Source organism: Zonotrichia leucophrys, chromosome 1 (assembly GCF_028769735.1).
Source record: "Zonotrichia leucophrys gambelii isolate GWCS_2022_RI chromosome 1, RI_Zleu_2.0, whole genome shotgun sequence".
NCBI lineage: Eukaryota > Metazoa > Chordata > Aves > Passeriformes > Passerellidae > Zonotrichia > Zonotrichia leucophrys.
In genome coordinates, this window is record NC_088169.1 from 67,085,108 (window position 1) to 67,107,994 (window position 22,887).

General features: G+C 35.0%; 1 protein-coding gene across 11 annotated transcripts in view; it reads right to left on the reverse strand.

Moving 5' to 3' along the window:
• Positions 1 to 22,887, reverse strand: part of NBEA (neurobeachin) — a 456,358-nt gene that overhangs the window by 83,759 nt on the left and 349,712 nt on the right. For all 11 annotated transcript variants that reach the window (XM_064716099.1, XM_064716185.1, XM_064716109.1 and 8 more), the window contains 3 exons: positions 14,775 to 14,892; positions 13,794 to 13,896; positions 7,984 to 8,099 (listed from right to left, as the gene is read on the reverse strand). In XM_064716099.1, the coding sequence (XP_064572169.1) occupies positions 7,984 to 8,099; positions 13,794 to 13,896; positions 14,775 to 14,892 (337 nt within the window). The remainder of the gene's footprint in view (positions 1 to 7,983; positions 8,100 to 13,793; positions 13,897 to 14,774; positions 14,893 to 22,887) is intronic.

Below are 22,887 nucleotides of genomic sequence, written 5' to 3' on the forward strand. Positions count from 1 at the left end.
ATCATAAAAGAAACACTGCTGTCATCCCAGCAGCTCAAATGTGCAAAAAACCATGTACAGATACCATTTCAAAAGAACAATCTTCAACTGCAATCAACTAAAAATTATGAATTCATCACAAAGAAAAACATGCTTAGGAAAGGCTGTTATTTTTTGTATTCTCTAGTATTTAGCAGAATTTAACAATTCAGTGATAAGGCAAATGAATTTTCTTAGTACAGAACTGTCCATCCTATTGCTAGAGTGAAAACCACACAATATGCAACATAAGTCTTAAAAACCAAAATCAGGTCATAAATATATGTGTGTGTGTATTTATATAATATAATTAGCAGACTGAAATAATCCAGGTTAACAATTCCCAGTCCTGCAGCAGATTTACAGCCCTGTCTCACTAACTGCTTCCTTCCAGATTCTGGACAGATTCCTGGGGTACAACACCCGGCACAGGAAAACACAGGCTTCCTTGTTCTGAGTAGCAGTTGCAATTCTCCATAAAAAATCAGTTCTGCTTTAATGAAACTTTCACTGTTCTACAAACACCTTATTTTTTCAACAGAAGCTGATGAACAAAAAGCATGTTTTTATTTAGTATATAGTTTCACTGAATACAGGAGAAGTATATATTCTTAATAATTGTGTGCCCTCATTTTTACACTCTGAAAACATAGATGTTCACAAGAATGCAAAAAACAAAAATTAAGGCGCAAATATCACTTTGTCAAGAAAGCAATTCCAGTACTGCCCACTACATGCACAAATAAAGATGGATAGAAACAAAATTACTTCTTTAATATCAACAATGAACAAACAAATGAACAAACGAATGAATGAATGCAAAAAAACTCTTGGACAGAACAAGAATGTGTCAAACAACTATATCAAGAAGTATACCAGAATTTATCCTTGTAAGGGAGGAAAAGGAAAGGTATGCTCTGCTAGAATATTTATTCTTTTAGACTTCTGGGAGGGGGCTCAATATGCTTTGAAGGAAGACAAATCTGCCTAATTTTCTACATCCTTCAAATCAGAATATTATTTTTTTCTTTGGCAAGGGTTTAATCGCATATGACTTGTAAAATTCCTTGAGATTATTAAATTTAGGGTGCTTTAAAATAAGGCCTCTATAAAACAATCGCTTCATACAATAAAAGTTTTTCTCACCATTAAAATCTTTAAGTTAGCAGAAGAGCATGCAAGAGCTTTCACAATAGAAAGACATTTGTGCTTATGCAGAGAGCAGACTAAAAGAACTTTGAGATCCAGGAAGAGAATGACTGAGAGGACTCTAGTCCATTACAAAGCATAAGCAAAAATGAAGACTCCGCAGAATCAAAATTTGTATGGAAAAGAGCTCACAGTAATAAATATCTTCAACTGTAACTATTTTAGAGAAGTATTTAAAAAGTGAGAACATACTTTTGCAAAATTTTGAAAGGAAATGTAGGGTCATACAAAATTATGTTTTATTTTGAAATTGAGATTTTTTCATATTGTGATTTCATTTAATTTTGATACTTATTTCATTAATTTCATATCAATTCAATGTCAATATTCAGTCAACAAGATTTTTACTGTTAGTTCCCATTCCATGTGCGAAAATCATAGGAAAAAGGAAAAGAAAAAAGCAATCCTGAGCCTTGCAGGCTCTTTTGCTGAGGGGTTACTTATAGTATAGACACATGAAGAAATTATCATGTGACATTAGCTCCATGTCAGAACACTGCAGTAACTCCTCTTTTTTACCTCACAGTGAGAAATTATTGCAGCTTCTCTCTCAGCTTAGGTAGGATAAGTTGCAAATAATGAAGCTTTTAAGATTATGTATTTGGTAAATATAAGACTTGTGAAAAAATCTAAAATATTCTCTTCTGTCCTTCTTCAATTTTTATAAAACATGTTTTAGTTATGAAGATAAGAACTACTAAGAATAGCTCTTAATTTGTTTAATAAAAAAGTTAGTGATTTATTTTTTTCAAATTCAACAATTTCCTCCTTAATATCAACAAATAAAACTGACTCAAGAAGATGAACTTAATTTAAATTGTGAAAGGAGACCAAACCCACAAGGTAAGACCACACATCTGTACTTATCTGAGTGGAGGACAGTGATCTAGGCCTATAATGGGATTACAAATCCCTAATTCTAAACATGCATAAATATTAGTGGCTTCACGTTATTAGAAATGCTTAGAATTGATTATTTTCAGAGAAAAGTCAGCAGATGAATATACTTAGCCATCTCATCAATTGATGCTGCTTCCAACAAGAATTATTTGGTCCTTTCTTTAGCTAAATAAATATAGAACATAAACCTGTATGACTATTGGTAGTCCCTACACCTTTTCAGAGCCTTCAGATTTCCCCTCAAGTAGGCTTACAGAGATTAATATTAAAGGCTGAATATTAAATATCGCAAGCCCTGTGACACTAATCTACTTGAACAATAAAAATGAGGCATAGTAAATGAGATCTCAGAAATACTGGATATGTTTCTTCATTAAAAAAAAAAAAAACTTTTTAATTAAACCATCCAATTTAATGTTTTTATATGGCACTTTAGTTTCTAAGGTAAAGCGAGCTAGAGACAGCTGACAAAGAAATTATAACTGCAATTCCTTGGTGAAAATGTTAATGACAGCAAAATATTGTTTAATTAGATGATTGCAGCATCTGGATTAACACTCTTTAAGAGCGATGTTCCTGTGCTTGTCTGCTTCTTCACACTTTACAGACATTTTGTCATCTCTAGGTCATTAGGAAAGAATTTTTAATGATTTTTCTAGAAGTAAGTAGTTCAAGTTACATCTAATTAGATGACAATAATAAGCCCAACACATGCAGTAGCTAAATATATACATAATTAACCAGTGAGGGCTTGTACATCACAGAGTAAAAAAGTGGAAAATGCTAAGCAGGCAAAAAAAAAAAAAGGTGAGGGGGAAGAAGTTCATCTGAATTTATTACCTAATTGAGGATGTCATTTTTTTTCCATAAACCTGTAAAAATAATCCCTTTTCACTAGAAGAAATTACTCACAAAAATTATGGATGCAATTATTCTTCATTTCTTTTAAAAGCAGTGGCATGTAGGATTTAAAAGAATTAAAATTCCAATAAATACAAATGCAAGCACACATTTAATGTACTGCAATTTGAAATCGAACAGCAGAAATTAGTTAAATACTGAGAAATGGATTTGAAATCTAGACTTCTAGCTAAAACAGTGAGCACTGCAATGATATTAAAAAACAACTTCTTGTTTCCAATCCTCCTGATACCTTTTGCTGTAGTGGGATTACTTTTAAGCACTCTTTTTAATAATCTTTTAATTGCGAATAGTAAAAATTACTTGTTTCCTATATCACCCAGAGGGTTCAGTTGACATATATGCTGGTCCCATACAGAGAGGACAATTAGTATAATCACAGCAAAAACAAAAGGATGCCTGAGAATGAAGCAGGTAGAGGGAGGAGGGGGGAGGTGACCAGGAAGGGTTATGTCTACAGAGCCAGGACAAAAACCAGGGCCATGGAGAGTATAACACTGAGACTGATTGATAAGTAGCAGAGTGCAGTGTTTACCTTTGGGAGGAAAGCCCAGAGCTGTAAACAGGATGAAATATGCTGGAGTCAGAAAAGAGGGCAAGAAAGAGGTGAAGAGCTTGGAAACAGAAGAGGGAGGTGAGAAAATAGCTGACTAGGGGGCCAGAGAAACAGGTTGAAATAAGGCTTTAGAATTTTGAAGATGGAGAGAGATTTTGAACTGAAATTGCAGCGAGACATCAGGCCAGTGCAAGTGTCAGCAATCACACATAGGATTGGATAGGAAATGATCAAGAAAGAGAGACTTTTGAGAGCGCAAGTAGAAAGTTATTCGGCATATAAGATCTGTGAGCACAGATCACAGCAGAAACAATTAATCTAAACATGAAGCATAGCAATGTTTCTAGGGGGTAAAAGGATGACATAAGAATTGAAGAAAATGTCATAGAACGATGGATTTTTTTCAAGAGCATACTTCAAATATTAAGGACCTATAGAACAGCCAGGGGCCATGCTTCTCAGGACAAACATAACAGAAAACCAGAGAGAGATTTAAGAAGAGATTAATGTATTTATTTCAGTAGTTCTGTTGTACAGACACCAACCAGTCTGTGTAATTAACAGTATTAATAAAGAGGCAAAGGACTTCTTGTGGGAAAGGACCTGGCAGCATGATGTCACAACGGGAGAAATAAGCTCACTTCTGAACATCACTCTCCCAAGGCGACTGCTTCTTGTGTAACTTCAGAGGAGGATAACAAAGAAACATGAGTACTTTCTTACTCTTTTGTAGAGGGCTAGAGACTAATTAAGCACTGTTGGAAGAAAAAAAGGAAGCTACAAAGAATGGGAAAAAGATGTGCTAAACCACTTTATTAGTGGACCTCTATTTGGATGAGAAAACAGTGAAGTGACCTTACTTATCACCCACTTACCAGCAGATAATCCACAATTCTTAAGTGTCAAACCTCCATGTTTCTGACTAAGCTACAACTCAGATTTGCTGAATAAGCCAGTAGGAGCTTAATGACATGAATAAAAAAAAACAGAGGATGGATCTATTTCTCAGTAGCTGAAAACAATAATACCATTAGAGAATAAGATGCTGCTTAAATAAACAGTTATATACTAAAACTAGGTCATTGCTGCTACACTAACAATTACTGGCAGAGAAGTTGTAACTTATAAGGAGATATTTCTTATGGAATCTCATTACAAAAGAGTATAATTAGGACTGTAATTGGAATTTGGATTTCCAAGAAGAAAGAAAAGAAAATACATCTTTACTTAGGAAAGGAGGTCACAAGTATATTCAGTACTCTATTTTTGTCTACAAAATAGAAAATTCTGTATTTTCTTCTGACTGATGAAGTTCCTGCCTACAGTGCATATAAGATTTTGTGTCTGTTTAATACAGGTGTACTTGGGCAGTTATCAAAACCAGGACAACAAGTAGTAGAGGTTCTTCGCTTCCAGTACTGTATTTCTGGTAGAGTTATTAATTTTGTTAGTGCTTTATCAGAAAACCCTTATTTGTTGTAAGGGCAATATTTTTGAGGAACACCTTTCAAAAAGACTTACAGAAATGCAGGCAAAGCTGTTAAAGCAGTGGTGTCACTCAGAGCTTCACAGCTCCCAACCCTGCAGTTTCCCAGATCTCAGGCCCTGGTGGTACAAGGCCATGCAATGGTGGAGCCAGGATCAGCTTGGGGATGTGAGAACTTCTAGACTTTCTAACATATATTTCTTCTTCGAAACTTTCTCCCCAGTGACCAGACTTCGAGCTCATGTGCACTCTGTTGTGGGTGGGTTTCTGCCTTGCCATGAACTTTATGAGGAGATTCTTAGCAAATATCCCCAAGTACTTCATGAGTTTTTGGAACTGAGCTTTCTAGATGAAGTGCAGACTTCATTAAAACTAAAAAACCTGGTTGATCTTCCAAAAAATAACTTGAGGGGATTTTTTACTTCTGTCAAAAAGCTGGAAAACTTTGGATTTTGTTCCAAACTAGAATAAAGACCTTACTGTCATGTGTAGAATTGCCTGTTGAGTTTCAGTCAGCTTTCATTCTCTGGTGTTATTTTCAGAAAAGGTTTTGTGTGTGTCATTGGCAAGTTCAGCTACCAAGGATAAATTTTATTCTATTTTTTTTTTTTTAAATCACATACTGCTGAAAGATTTTATGAGATGATAGACAATGATGTGAAATGAGCAAGGCATCCTATGCAATTAACCTATGCAATCCTGAGATTACATGAACAAATGAGGGTTATCTGTAAGAGACTGATACCAATAAATCTGCTAGAAATTAAATGCCTTGAGTCAGAGAGAGAGACTTCTAGGGGTAGTGACCAAACATTTTTTTTCAAACAGGACAGAAATTCATGGACACACACCAAAAATAACAAATAGTCAGTAATCCTTCAAATCTTGGCCATAGCAGGTGGAACATGGAATGCTAATATCAAGCCATCCTGTTATAAAGCAGATGAGTGACACTAAATGGCCTTAAGAGAATCCTGTCTCATGCAATCACCCCAAGTGTTCAGCTATAAAACTTGCCCAGTAGCACTAGTATCAAAAAACAGGTAAAAAAATATTTTTGTTGAGACCTTTGAGATACTCTGAGGGAATCTGCTCAGGCTGAATCTTGTTAACTGAGATATTTTAGTGTGTTACTGCAATTTCTAATTGACTTCAGACATAACGCTGTCTTCCAGTTTTGAATGCTTTGGTGAGGTATCTAAAAAATAATGACCTTAGAGTTTTAAACTGATTAAAAATTTTGAAAAAAAATTATATAAAAATGGCCTCTTGTCTACTCTCATTCAAAGAACTTAAATTCACTGCTCACAGAAGAAATGAATACACAAAAAGGAAGTTACCAGCAAAGGACAGTTCTGTTGGTAATGTATTGGACAAGGACTGAGGGGACCTAGGCTAACTTCCCAGTTCTCCAGTAAATCCTCCAAGTTCAGGTGATGCAGCCAGGGAGCCGGCAAGGGTCTGCCTGCATTTCCTCATCACTAGAAGGGCAGCGGATGCGTGAGAGGCACAGAGCAGCTGGAGACAGGCCAGTGTCCAGAAGCAGGACAGAGGCATTCTGGCACTGCACCAGAGGCAATAAACACTCAGCAGGGCTCCTTCCTCCAGCAGAGATCTGCGGGACCGCAGCTAAAATGCTTGGGAACCAGGCTGGTGACTTGCATTGGACTTCACCATATGGACTTTCCAGCCCTGATCTCCAGTAGTTTCAGGGATTCTGCTTTTTGCTCCACTGCACAAGGTAAACATGCCCTCAGATTTCCAACTGTTCAGTGGTAACACTTGTGTATCACACTGGGATAAGTTGATGACACATTTATTAACATCCGTAAGACTCGATGCACGGATGGTGACTACCAGCTAAGCACAGAGGCCAAAGCCTGAGGGTTCAAAGCAAGCGAGTTTGACAGCTCCTGAATTCTGCCACTGCCCTACTGGGAAGAGTGCCGTGACTGTCCCCAGACTGGTCAGCATAACGAGTGCTACCTTTGGGTTTCACACTTACATGTGTCTTATGTCTGGCCTGAGGATAACCTCAAGCATAAGAGTCAGGACCAAGTAAAGATGAGAGTTGTAACACTGGAGTACAAAGTGATGCCTGGTGGAATTTAATTTGGGTTTCAAATTAAAGCTCACTGAAGTGAAATGTCTGTATGAGGCTCTCCACAGGCAGGTTCATAAGCAGCATGTGTGCTACAGGCAGGAATCATAATAGTAGACAACCTCCTGGAAATCTCTGTATATGGTGTAGAAAACTGCTGCTTTTTACATTTAAAATTAACACTGGAGTTAACACATAGAAAAGGGAAAGGTGAAAGGAGTAATATCTTCCTGAATGTTTAATTAATGACAATTGCCAGAAAAGCTCTTCTTTTGCCAATAACAAATGGATGTCTATGGCAGTTATTTCTCATTTTAAATACCTAATCTGATATTATATTTCATCTCAAAGAACTAAATGAGAAAAGATACTGTAATCTAATCATACCACAATCCAGGTGACATCTGTACTAGGCAGAATACTGTTGTTATTCTGCTGTCTAGTTGCTGTTGCTGAGAATGATGAAGTAGCGAAATTACATTTTCCCATTATTATTTCCAGACACTCTCTGGCAATGGTTTGTTGACTCTAATAAAGCTTCAGACAAAGCTGTCAGCAGAGGAAATGGCAGAAGGGGAGCAAGGAACAGCCTCCACAGCAATACATGAATCTAAAGTCTCCATGATAGGCTGTGCATTTTCTGATAAAATGTAATGTGTGTATGTGTTTCAGAATATATCACAAAGCTGCAGCTGAATTCTAGTGGGATGAATGTATTCTATCGAGTCATGTTGCTTAGGACTTTGACAAGCATAAACATATTATGAGGGATTAAAGAGGCAGAAGCCTTACCTGCTATAGTATTGAGGAACATCAAGTATTCAAAGTTGGATATCTCCCGTCTCTGCCAGCGCTGAGTCATGTTGGAGGATTTATAAAGTTGTCGGGGTGTGGCCAGAGAGATTCTCCTAGGAAATGCATTTAAAGAATGATTTTTTAAGAGTCTCATTAAATGTTAAGATGTAGGACAACATTTTTAGTGTGATTAATTTCAGGTTGTCTCAGAAGCTATTTCATTTAATGAAGTCAAGAAGACACTACTACCCTTATTTCAGAAATGTCTAAAATTAGGAACTATGTTTTATTTTATCTCTACTACAGCATTGCAATAAATCAGAATATTATATTTTGTGGTTTATTTTATTCTGAATCTGGTTAAAATACTGGGATTAAAAGAAACTGCAGACCTCCTGGTGCCAGGCTTGTCCAGAAAGAATAAAAGAGGAATACCATGTCCCTGTTTCAAAAGGATATATTGAGATAAATTCATTAATGTGAGTGAGTGATAGATTAAAGTGACATACACTTCCATCACACAGGTTGACTATATTTATTACACAATTTGTGCACCTCCTCTATGGTCAACTACCCATGATTCTTTCCTAAATCCCAGCAAGCCTGAAGATTTCTATTTAGAGCCTGGTTTCTGAAAGAAACAAATTTTACTCAGTTATCTGCTCACATGTTCATCTGCCTGTCTCTTCATAATGACTTTTAAATTGCATTTCATTCAAATTTGAAAGAGGAGCAGGAGTGTCTACGATACTCATTTTCCACATATGTTTTGAAACTTACGTGGCTGGATAAAGGAGAAACTACTTGCCAAGGAAGAAAAAAGCAGAAAACCTCAACTCTTCTATATTCAATTTGACAACATCACAACAAACAAATACCATGCAGCAAGTCTTAAATTAACCATTGTATATACTGTCCCTGGTTGGTAAAACATAGGAGACTAGAGTCAGTCTAGACTAATGCATTAAAGAAAAAAATCTGCAACAGGAAGAAGCAGTCTCATTGTTCAAAACTAATTTCTAGAGAAAATAGTTCTTGCTTTAAAAAAAAGGAGAAAGACAAGGAAATCTTTAAAAAGAAAATAAATTCATCTCCTCAGATATCTTTTTAAGAAGAAATTTAGATCTTAGAAATGTATAAAAATAGAGAAATGTTTATACCTGTTAAGAACATCAACAATAAAAAAGACAATTCTAAATGGGTAGTCTGAATTCAATCTGTAATCTCAATTCAATCTGTAATCTGAATTCAGTCTGAATTTGAAGAATGTACGTGGTAGTATTTACACAACTTATCAAGATCAAATAGGGACAACCAATGCTTCAGCTTTCAGTTGTACCCTGGGCACACTATGTGTTAGTTTTGGACTCTGGAAGCTGAGTATCTTCTTAAAACTTAGTAATATACAAGGTGTCAAACTGCGCAGTGTTTACAAAAATGTGAACCACCTACTTCTAAAGACACACGCACATACTCCTGGAGATGCACTAAACTCTATTTCCAGAGAAAGGATGAGTGAGTATTGGCATGTGACTGTTATTACAATTATTTGTCTAAATTGCCAGTGTGTAAGTTGTCAACGTCTGCCATATTTCAGCTTCCAAAACTGGGCACACAAAAATGACCATGCAAGGGTGTTTGCCCAAATAGCAGTGTGTTAGGTCTTGCCAGCTTGGCTAGCCTTATTTTACATTAGACTACAGGATATCAAACACAAATGCACTTTACTAGTACACAGGAGATAATGCAAAATATTTTAAAGTTGTTTCTATAATGCTTATGAAACAATTTATCTAAAGAAATATCATACTTAATATTGCATTTCATAGAATAACAACTACTTTTACAGTACAACTCTCAAAGACATGTATTTTCCTGTAAATTCTGACTAATGCTACATGCAAATTAATAAACATAGAAAATAAAAATACTAAAGAGATCCTTAAATTTACAAAGCATTTATGTCACAGACTTTCTGTTCCTTCCATGACAAAACAACATTTATGTATCAGCTTAGTAGCTGCTTTCAGACTTTATTCACAATCTCCTAGCGAGTCTCAAAAATCTATAAACTGTCAAGTGCTGGACTTTGCATTTGAATGCCTGATTTGAGTGAACTCTACAGAAAATCAAAATATACTAAAAACATCCTTATTTACTCCTTATCTACTGTGTTTGAAAGACTCACATTTTTTCAACAGAGACTGGAAGAAATTATGCACAATAAATTGGTTCCACACCTGCTTGTTTCAGCTAACACAGGAAGACCCACTGTTTTCTGTTTTGCTAAAACCACCCAACTTTGATCAAACTATTTCTTTCTTCAATATGCCATCACCAATATGAAGATGCACAAATGAATGTGCTTCCTTTGCTTCTAGAGAACCACAAAATATCTACTCAAAATGAGAACTGCAGAAGACTCTGATGTACAACAGAATGATCCAATTTTTCAATTTTTATACATTTAAATTTATTTAGAAAACAATTCAGGCCATTTTGGTGAAGGAAGGGATGTTATATATTCCATATGTGAAATATGACACGCCTCCTTTCACAGTCACTTTTAATTTAGTTAGATACAATGCAATCTCATACAAAAATATTTAAGTGTCTTGCACCTGCATGATGTCATGCATTGTGTAGCTCCTGTACAGAGAAAAAAAAAATAAAGACTTGGGAAAGTAATTTCCCAAGGAAAGGCAAAAAACTCATCAACAATCATTTTAATCAAGGTTCTAAAAAGGGTTTTATACTTTGATGGCATAAAATCTTAGTTTTTATACCTCTCTCCCTTCACAAAACTCAACCTCTGCAACCAGCTGTATTGAGATCTAGAGATCCATGACCAAGCTGCTGACACGGCAGAACTGAGCTGATGTTGAATATAGTTAATGTAACAGCCAAAATACATTTTTTTTAGAAAAAAAAAATCATTTTAATTTCTTGGTTTTATTAACTGAATTCATTGTTTTCTCTAATGCTTTAATAGCCCACAGAATTTCAGGGGAAGGTTCAGTATCTTTAGAGGCAAAGATACTGTGTCTTTTACCAATTCTTTGATCTCAGTATGCTAGGAAACCATGGGGCAGCTCACAGCTAGTTTCTGAGCTGTGATGCTGCCCTCAGTAATGTGTGTGTCCCTTCTAACACCTGAGGGGTTAGAATCATAAAAAGTAGTCTGATACTACCATGCTAAAAAAGTGGATATTATTCTACCTGTGTAGAATCAGATGGAGCTGCAGAAGTTAAAAGACACAGCATTGTTTGCCCAGTTGTATCATTTGGCAAGGTCATGAGGAAACTACAATCAATGCAACATGTTTCAGAAACAGTGAAAATGCATTTATCAAAGACAGACTAACTTGATTACTAAATCAGACTGAAGTCTTCAACATGCGACTTATTTTAAGGATGTAATTACTTCTTTGTAACATTAAGGACAGGCTTGAACTCTGTTGAATCAAAGCATTAAACAAGCTGTTTCAAAAGGCAGCAGAGGCAAACCGAAGACTTGCTCTGAACAGCAGGTCTGTAGAGTCTTTGGAAGTCATGATGGTTCACCTGCTTCTAATCCTTTGAGCTATTAGATCATAAATATTCCTATTTACTTCTACTTCCTTTCACCTTTCTTAATTCCAGGATTTCACCAGGAAAACAGAAATACACTTAAAAGCCATATACTGCATTAAAAGTAATTTACTTCTTTGGAATGTTCCACCATGAGTGCAAGCCTTTATGATACTGTAATTAAATCTAGGTGACATTTATCAGAGTAGTATCAGAGAGGAAATATTACTTGCAGAAATAGAACTAAAGAACTTAAGCAGAACAATCAGAAAGATCTTCTTTTGTTAAGATATTTTAAGGTACAACTTAATCTGGAAAACTGTGATGATAAAAAAAAAGATAATGCTTTACTCAGTATAGCAGTTCCTTTTGGTTACTCAGCATAATTTCACCTTATTTCAATTATGCAAATAAGCATAATTTTAAAAATTAGCATTCCAGAGCCAACATATTCACAGGAAGAAAACTATTTTCTAACATTAACTACAGGGCAGTTATAGAGCCATATTTCCCCTCAGTTATTCCACTGCAATCCTACTGAAGACAATAAGGGTATGCAGACAGGGGAAAAAAAGAAAAAGAACCATGATTATGGAGTTTTCATTATGCATAAATCATACACTGATTACACAAAAAAAAAAAAAAAAAAAAAGAAAGAAAGAAAAATAACTTCACTACCATATGCCAGATATATTCTGAAGGCTAGCAAGCCCATTTTCGATTCAAATTGAACTTTAATCAAAAAGGTATGGAAATAAGTGCATATTATATTGAAGTTGAAACTTTTCTAAATAATTATATATCAACAAACTTTTTCAGACAATTATTCACTGAATAATGCACAAAGGATATGAATTTCAAAAGTAGAAAAATGTCACTGTAAATATGAAATTCTGATTGAGAAATTTGCATTTTGTTTGTGCTAGAACATGTGGCCATTTCTATTTCAGAAAAGAATGCTATTACTTTCCATTTAGAGACAGCATTTCCTTTAACTTTAGTATATGGAAGAACAATGCAAATATTAACAAGATGCGCCTTCCAAATAAATGCCCCAACTTCGCCTTGATCTCACTGAAAACTTGAGAAATTTGGCAGTTTGCCTAAAGACTCCAGCACATTCAGGAGATCAAGCCTTAAGTATCATGAGACTCTTGGGCTCATGACAGGGAATGATGTTCATCTGGGAATGAAACAGTTCTCCAATTCTACAAATGCTTTGACACTTCAGAGTATTTCCACATTTTGCACTGGGATAAAACAAGGACAATGTGAAGTTTTAGTTCGCAGGAAATGACATAGAGAAAGACACATCCCAGACACTACACTGAAGATTAAGTCATTTGCTTTTTGGCCAAATCAAGCCAAATGGGGGTCTGAGGCCAAGGCACCATATTTTGTTAATATCATGCTGTTTCCTCGCTCCCTCATATTTCTTTATTTCTGTCTCATTCTGACCAGAAATTAATCCTGAACTGAAAAACAAACAAAAAATGTCCCCACTCTAACATAGATGAAAATCATCTCATCTCTCCCTGAAACAGGAACACTTTTGTATTATAAGATCTGACAATTTGCAGCCTTATTTCTGGCCATAGACTGATTTGATGTTGATGTTGATGAGGGAATAAAAACTGTAGTTGACCACAGTTTGTGAAAATCTCTAAAACTCAACCTTAATTGTTCTTTCAAAAATATATATGGTCCTCAGTTTGGAAAGAAAAGAAGAAGAATGCACTGTACTAATGAAAGGAAGAAACTTGAAAATTGCAAAATAGCCACTATGCTGATAAGAAATAAAGTAAAATCCCACACATTCATATATATAAAATTATTTACATTCAGCAAACACAAAAACTAGTCAAGTTCAGTTTCACATCCTGCATAAAATCACAGCAAGGATGAACATTTGATTATACATTTTTAAAACCTGACTTTGAAGAGATAAGGTGTAAGCATTTTCAATGGAAGGTGCTTATTTCCTGTAATTGAAAAGAAAAAAAATTTAACTATCTAATTTACTTCTTCTACTTTTTTATCTCTTACTTCTTTTACTTCTATTCCATATACTAACAGGCCATATCGTAAGTAAAGGGTAATGTTTCTCATACTAACCTTAAGAAAAAGAAAATCTAGAGTTGACAGGAATAATGTTTTAGCACTGATATTAAAAAAAAAAAACAACAACTGTATAATACAATAAACACAAAATATAAAAACTATGTTAATTAAATTACCTGGCTTGTGGCAAACCATAGCTGGTTCCTACTCCAACACGTGGTAAGCTGTACACAACTTTTTTCACTGTTGCTTGGTCAGGAAAATTAAACATAACAGAAGCTAAATGAAGAAAGGAAAATATGTACCAGTAAAACATTTGCAGCAGTCTGTTTCTTAATCTGCATGTACTTTTAAAATGCTCAGGTTTTTATTTGGGTAGAGAAGTCAGTTCCACTTTTATCCTCCTGGGGATCCAAGGTACAACAGAAATTCCTGACATTCTTCACACCTATGTATAATTAGCTGGTTAACATTTTAGCATTGTCTCCCATTTTGCAGAAGACCTGAGTGTTGTTTACTTCAGAGGAACAACACTTTACTATTAACCCATAAAATCTCTTATCAGGCTGAGAAGCTGTTCATTAGTTGGCATGGAATTTGCTCTTCTAACTAGTGCCTTAAAACAGCCAGGAATAAGGAATTGTTCAATTCCCTCTCCAACTGAAATCAAAATTTACATCAGAGATCCTGACGGCAAAAGACCACTACACACCTCACCAGCCAGTGAACTGTGATTCAGAGTAGCAGATACAGAAAATCGAGTAGATCCATTTATTGCTCTGGTACTTTTTAACTTTAATTCTTTTTATAATTAGGAAAAGAAATATCCTTTTATATGTTCCACTAAAATATTTACAGACAATTGAGGAGAAGGGTGAGACAACTGAAAAAGCAAATATCCTGTCCAACATCTGAAGAATTTACCAATTGCAATGATCTGGTTCTGCAAATAAATCTCACTGCTGGACAGGAAGCAGTGAGATTGATTTAGATGATTGATTTTAATAAAATTTGCACTGAACACATATGAGAGGAAGCATTATAGAACGGACATAAGCACTTTATCAAAGGAAGCACAGAATTTTCCTTTTAAGATAAATAAAGCACAAAATAACCACTAGCACAATTTTATGCAACAAGTATAAATTTTGACCTACTTCTGTTTGCCATAAACACTTCCAAAGCTGTGTTCTGGAGAAGATAACGTCTTGAAAAAACAGCTCGGATCTCGCTGAACATCCATTTTCCATGAAGGCCTTCAGTATAGGCAAGGACCTTTAAAGAAAGTCAAGGTGAGAGTTATTAGCAGGAATTTTTTGATAAAATATTATATAAGAACAATGGAAATTTTACCCATCAATCAAGTTCATCGTGTCCCTTAAAACCAGTGACTTAAAAAAACTCAAATGTTTTTAAGAAATGCAAAAAAAGGAGTTCCTGCTGTTAGAAGAATATCAGCAATTACTGTAACCTGATACTCCTAAGATCTAATTCTCATATGTTGCATCAAATTAATTTCCTCAAAAACACCAAAACCTCAAACCCTACAAACAAGTACAGGGAAACAGACACACTTGAAATTATGCTTATCTTCTTCCAACAGCTGTCAGTTATCTTTCAGATACCAGATTTACTTCTGAGGCTGCCTTGTGCAAAGAACAACCAAAATAATACAACTTGCTATTCACATCCATTCCAGGGTCATAAATTACAAGTCCTCTCATTCTATGAGTAAGTAGGAAAATTAGCAAAACCAGAATGTCACCATAATAATTTTTCTGAAGTTAGATACAAATATTCCAAACCATGGACAAAATTTAACAGTTTCAATTTTGCATTTTAAACTTAATGTGAAAATATTTTAAAATAAAATAGTTTAAAATTAGCACTGCTTTTCTTGTTTTAAATTTTCTCAACTAAGTGCATTAACATAAGACTAGATATTAATATCAAATAATATTTTTTCACTTTTCTTTCAGTGTTTTGGATGTTCAAAAAAAGACACAATTTAATTGTATGTCATTTTTATTAACTTTTATCATGCACTGTAGAACAATTCTTTTCCAATCATTTTCATCAGCTGGCAGGCTGCCTTCAGCCCTGCACCTCTGCTCAGGTGGGCTCTGCCATGGCACTCCTAGGAGGAATCATTTGTTTGGGATGGGGATCCTCACCACACCCATCTGCATTTCCCAGCCTCTGTAGACTGTGCCTTTACCTGGGCTGCAGCCACTGAGAGAATTGCAGTCTCAGTGAAACAAAGAAATATCGTGAACACCTTCCCTAAAGGAACGTTTCAGACTGAAGAGACTGAATTTCTCTGCTCTCCATCAGCTACACAAAAGCTGTCATACACCAGCTCTCAGAGCTTAACTCACTCCTCTGAGGTCTTCCCCTAATCATGACCTCCCCCAGCTTCTGAACAGGAAAATGTTAGGGACACCATATGCTGCTGCTGTCAGTGATCCTTCATGCTTGAGGAAATGGGAATTGTATTTCTTCAATCTTTTCACAGACATGGCTTCAAGTTATTAACACGTCTCCATATATGAAAAAGCTAATTTCATTAGCTTTTCCAAAATTCACAAATTTCAGTTTGTGGACTTGGTGTACAGCCTTTTCTCATAACCATGATGAGTCTTTTTCAGAAAGGATGTTAATAACAGAAACAACAAAAAAGTGCTTCAGCACATGGAAAGGCATTCAGAGTTAGTTCTGTCCTCAATAGAGACCAGTTAGAAGAACACAGCGTTCCCCCAGTACTGTTTACATGAGGGTAAATTACAGACAGAACCCTTAGACCAACATTCCACCTGATGACACTGTTCCATTCACCTCAGCTTTCCACACCACTTAAACACAGCTTGGAAGAAGGGAAGGAGCTTGATTCTTTGGAGGTCACCCAGACTTGTGCAAAAGACTATGGACTCCCTCTATTCAGTCACAGGTCAGCTGTGGAATGCTACCTCATACACTAAATTGTTGCAATGGTTAAAAATCTACACCTTATTTTTCCTTTGAACTCTGATAGATCTTGTGACACTTTTGTCTGTGAGCTTTCTAGTATCAGGTAACTTTTCCTTGTGTTGAAAATTACAGACTGGATCCACTTACTGCTTAGCCTTCTCTTTGATAAGCTAAATAAACAAAGTTTTCCTTGATTTTCTGTCATTGAGATCAGATGCTAGGATACCACTGGTATGATGTATGTGAAATTCAGGTGGACAAGAACAATGACTCTGAAGATTGAAGCACACTCCTTCTTTGAATATATTGTGCTGCTATCTGATACATAATTTTTGAAAATACGCGAGTTTTTAAGTTAAAGAGAAGAAAGTCTGACAAAACCACTCTCATTCACAAAGCTAAAATATGAGAACAGTCTCTCAGAGGGAGGAGTTTGACATATATGTAGATGTAACCAGATCTACAGCCGCCAGCAAATTTGTCAAAAAATTAGCTCCTTGACAAAGCATCATACATCAGGAAACCACTTTTTGTATCAAAAATGTTTCTAGTTGTTTTTTTTTTTTTTTTTGTAAAGAGAAATGTTTCTATTAACTATATTCAATATATTAACATATTAGAGGATTCACATTAATACGTTTATGATGTGTTGATATATACCATAGCATAGTTATTATAATTCAACACTAAAATCACACTGTATACCAATCATACACTGCTTGCTTTTACTTCCTCCTCTTTTTTAATTAAGTATAAAGCGATTGCAACTACACAGAGGTACATTCAACCCACTGTTAAATGAATGACACATGATAGCACTCCAGTAAAACAGTAGAATGGAATAGGAAATCAGAGGAAATAAAGGAGTCTATAATTCAATTAATGCCCTCAATTACACTCTTCTTAACTGTCTATTAGTCCTACAAATATCAGATTATCTTGCCATTATCAAATTATCTGAATTATTTCAGTATTTCTGTTGTAACGTTTTCCTGTCCAAGATATACTACCCATTTTTGCCATCCTCCGTAACATTCATCTTACACCATTTTCTTGTGATGCATTAAACCTCCCATTATTAGATACCTTCAATTTACAGCAGATATTACTGACATTGTAGCAGGATTCTTTCTTATTGCTGCTATAACAGCCAATTCAAAGTAATTTTATTTTTCTGAATTTGAACCCTTTAAAAGGCTTATATACCTTTTTTTTCTTCCAGAATCATTTTTAGCTTTTCATTTTCTCATAGGACATGAATGAGGTCCTATCTATTTTACATATCTTACATACTTTCTGTTTTGTATCGTTCATTATTCATAAAAGCATTGTTCATAAAACCATTTCGCTATGCTAATACACAGAAATTATGTTACCAAGTTATCTGAAAGTAAAATTTCCATGAGTTCCAACACTTGGTTGTTTATACTTAAAGTCAGTACTCCTTATTTTGATAGTTTTATGAGTTCTCCTCCTAAAAACATTTGTGAAGGCTTCCTGCCTAGGCATGTTTTAATAGTTCAAAAATCATGAGTAAGCCCAGAATTCTAGATACATCTTAGATAAGCCATTTTTATTAAAATAAAAACAACCAGCCAATGTCCACATTTGAACTAATTCAAGTTGCAGCTGTTTGGTTTAAAACTAATTTCTCCTTGTAAAACCTTTTCACTTAGGAATTTGTGTATGTTTTAAAGATACCATATTGCTAGAATTGATTGCAGCAAGATGACGCTCTCACCTAACAAGGGAATGAGAGGTCTCTTAAACTCAAGATTCTCTTCTATGGAAATACATCTGTTGGTGACATTTATTTAGATTGGGTTAGTAAAGCAGCATGAGATGCAGATGGAAAGTTCTAGAGAAGAGAAACAGAACCATTACCGAAGTGCTTTCCTATTTGGATCAGATATGAAGGCTCCATTATTTTAATTTTATTTCTGATGTAATCAAGGTCTTTGTTTCTCTTTCGATTAAGAGTCAATGCATTTTTAATCATAAACACTATTCAGTAGATATTTAATTATTGATAATGAATTGTTAATTAACAGCTGGAATTCTGCACTAACCAGAAGTCCTGAAATACTAGTGTCCATTTTGCTTGAATCCCTCGTAGGTTATCTGCACAGAAGGAACACTTAAGTACTGAGGCTCATTTTTGCAGCTTTCTATTGTTTTTTGGTATGTCATAGCACCAGACACAGCATGCAAAAGGATATACTGGCCCTTTTCTTTTGATTATCTTCTCTGGAAATGAAGTAATCACAAAATCAGGTGCTATAAAGTAATCAAGGAAAACAGCCTGTACACTCCTATTTATTTCTCAGTCACTAACCTTTTAGTAAGAAGGATCACTTTTGCTGTCTGTTGCAAAGAATTTTTACATATTTCCTTCTTTTAAAATAGCTCTTTGTGTTAGTTCATTAATGACTATGTATGTGAATTGAATCCACTGTTTTCAGTGGAAGTTCATCATTTGTCTTTTGAAACCACATTTCTAATTCAGGATATTTTAATTCTAACCTGATATCTCAATGAAAGTGTTGATTGATACTTGTAACATTTTCCAAGCTTTGTTTATATCTAGTGCAAAATGCATGTATCATTAACATGTAATATATTTGTCTTTTTGTGGGCTTGTTTGATGAGCAGTGAAAAAAACATGAAAAAAACTTCTCTTAATATCTAATCTTAATTTCCCTTGTGTCACTTTAGGGATATTTCCTCTGGTCCTCTCACTGCAGGCATGGCAGAAAAGACTGACCCACACCTCACTGCGCCCTCCTTTCAGAGAGCTGTAGAGAGTGGTGAGGTGTCCCCTGACCCTCCTTTTCTCCAGGCTAAACACCCCCAGCTCCCTCAGCTGTTTCCCACAAGAAATAGTCCTTTCACAAGCCCTGGGGCCCTTCGCTGAGCACGCTCCATGGTGGAGAAAACACAGAGAACTTCCCGCAAAAACGAATTACAGTGTTTCACTTCATCAGAGTGCCATCTATAGCCAGCCACAGAAGTGTGGCTATGCACCTGGCCCATGTACAAAACAGGCATTTAGAAAATAGCTTGGCACCACTGTATGCTTTTAGAGGTTAGAAATGCATGAAATTGATTACTGAAAATCATTCTGTCCTGTCAGAGATTTGGATTTCCTTTTTTCAAATGTTGTCTAGCATTGCATTTCGCAGCAAGGAAAATGTGAAATTCTGAATGCAGGTCCTCATGGGTTAAGACAAATGGCTCCTACGAACACACAGCAAACTTTCTTCTCCAGAACAATTTAACAAGACAGAGTTAACCATAGGTATATGGCAGACTGCATGATTGCTTCATGTACTCTAAATACAGACTGAGATGACAGATATTGATGGCATGGAATCCCACTCCAAGGGTTTATGAAATACCACATTGAGTAAGCATTTTATAATTTCAAAATGTTTGATGAATTACTGAATATGATCAGCTTTTAGATTTAGCAGGAAAAATAAGTGTACACTACAACAAGGGATATATCGTGTCAAGATAGATAAGTGTAAAAAGTTATATTTATTAAGAAAATTCAAAATCAGGTAAGTTCAAATAATGAAATGCCTTGTATTTTGCTTTTCTAAAATGGGAATCAGAGAATGCAAATAGAAAGGACAATTCAAATGAATTTAATATCCCAGTGTTTCATTGACTTCTTACTACTTTTTTATATGTTTAGATAACTTTTGGAACAACTTTTTGGCCTCAATTCCCATAATCATATTAAATACTTCGAAAATCTCACCAAAATACTGTTATCATTTTTTCTTTGCACATTTTGGTCTAGTAAAATGTTCTCACTTTCTCTCTACATTAAGTTCTCTTTTCCCCTTCTTTATAGCATGCTTCTGTGTAAAATGTTTCTTTATTTGTAAGCCCTAAAAGCTTTCCTCCAAGTAGCTCTTGTAATGTTATGCAGTACAGGATGAGCTGAGTATTATATGCCATTATAATTTCCCAACTCAGATCAGTTTTAAAATCTTTTCTAGGACCTTTTTTTAAAATAAATATTGGCACTCCTGTTTCATTTTTCTCCTCCTCTTCAGGGATCTAAAAAATGCACATATTATTTTTGTGGTTTTGGACTTTATTTCCTTGCCAAATATTCTCAGCCTATACTTCTACTTCCAATGTTTTTTTAAGCTTTCAAGAGGCCCCTTGTCTTGAAACATGAGGTTCTGTTCATCCAAACCTTTTCTAAATTTGATTTCTCTGGTCAGCATACCCACTTTGCTATCCATTAAAACAATGCCCACTCAGCTTAAAGCAACAGATACTCTTATTCCCACATTCATTTGCAATCATCTGAAAAATTATTTGAAGTTGGTCCACTTGAAGGCCATTTTCCTCTTTTCATAAGCAAAATGGTTTTGCACATTATGATTTTGTGTTTTAGGCAAGGAATGGAAAGGATATTGGGATTTTTTTAAGGAGTAGTTCCAGCAAAGTAATTAGAGCAAAAAACCAAACCCTAGTCCAATATTTATGTATTCTAAATGGATCATTTCTAATACTGCATTTGTGCAACACCAGTGCATAGTTTTAAATATAAATGCAAAAAAAATCTAAATAATAATTATTTTATCATTAATTTTGATCTCTGTGCCTTTGCAGTTTTCTTTCTTTGCAAAATAAAAACAGATTGTCAATTTAGGCAACTCCTGAAATGCCAGCTATAGACTGACATTCTTGAGAAGAACAGCATCAGGAACAGGTAGAAGATTATCACCTTAGAAAAGGTAGACAGAGGCCTTTTTTAGGCTCTACTTTCAAACATATTCAGCAATTATTGTTTTAAGCAGAGGCTTCACTGATTTAAGAACTTTAAAACCACGAATAAAGCCGATGGCGCTAGCTGGGGCCATCACCATCATGTGGAGAAGTAGAAGGCAAATATATTCTTGTGCCACATAAAGCCAAACAGAGCACAGCCCAACTCCAAACACAGAGGTTGAAGAAACAAATAATGGGGCAAAATCTCACGAGTAGTTCTGGTAGCCACAGGATTGAGGCAGATTGTGTCACTTACCTCACAAGGCTTAAAATGATTTTTTGTTGACTTTGGCAACAATGGGATGTCAGACTCAAATCTAGTGAGAAACGTTAACAGAACTATGTTTCTATTCTCACTCTACATTTCGTGCTCAAAGATAATCCAGACTGGGGAGTGGTGATCTCAGACTCAAATTGCTCTGAGCAATTCAGCCCCAGCAGTGAAATGCAATCAAATTAATTCAATTAGAACCACACAAATTACAGTTTAGTGGTCATGCCAAAAAAGACATAAGATTGCTATGATCTGAGCAGAACCAGACTTTTTTTTAAGGAATAAAAACAGAGAGCTTCTTTTTCTCTTAAATGGTCCATTCTCCTCAACAAAACTAAGGCAATTGAAAGAAAGGACTTTAAATACCTAAAAATTCATGCAGAACACAGTGTTACGAAATGCTTGTAAGTTGAAACCAAAGCAGGATATTTATTCAATAAATAGTTCTTACACAAAAAATGCAGCATTATTAAACTTGTATTATTGGTGTATTTCACAGAATTTGTGAGGGCTTTAGCTGAGAAAAGATGCAGCAGAAGCAAAAAAACCATAGAAATAGCTTGAGGAATAAAGAATGTGTGGTATCCCTAAACACGTGATGTATTCTTTCCCAAGAATAAAGCCATCATAAAATTCTCTGCCTGTATTGATTCATTGTTTATTTTCCCCAGAACTTGCATATATTTATTCAAAAGTGTAATGCAATAAAAAATGCATAAATACTCAAATGTACCATATCACAAATTCTTAACATTATAATAACTGAAGGCCTTACGACTGGTCTTAGGAAACATGTAAATGTTGAGTTTTGTTAAACATTACCCATTTCCTACCAAATGAAGCTGGAAAGACAGTTGCATGTCCCTCTTTTTATAGACATGAACCTAATGTCATACAGGAGATATGTGGAAGCAGCTTGTATTTTAACAGTTTCACATCTAATTTATTCAGTGTAGAATGCACATGATTTAAGATCTATACAAGTCAATAGAATAAAATTTTATTCTACTACCAGGCTTAATTTTTTTATGTTCCTATTATCTCCTCCTATATGAAATTGATCAAAAGTTAGTAATATTTTGTTTTCATCTTCATATAAAAAAGCTTTTTCATTAGTCCCAATATTTAGGAATATAATCAGAGCACATTCTACTCCTGAAATTTTAGCAATAGATTTAAAATTAATTTTTATATGCAAAAAATTATAGTTTTTTCAGTGATATATATTGTACATC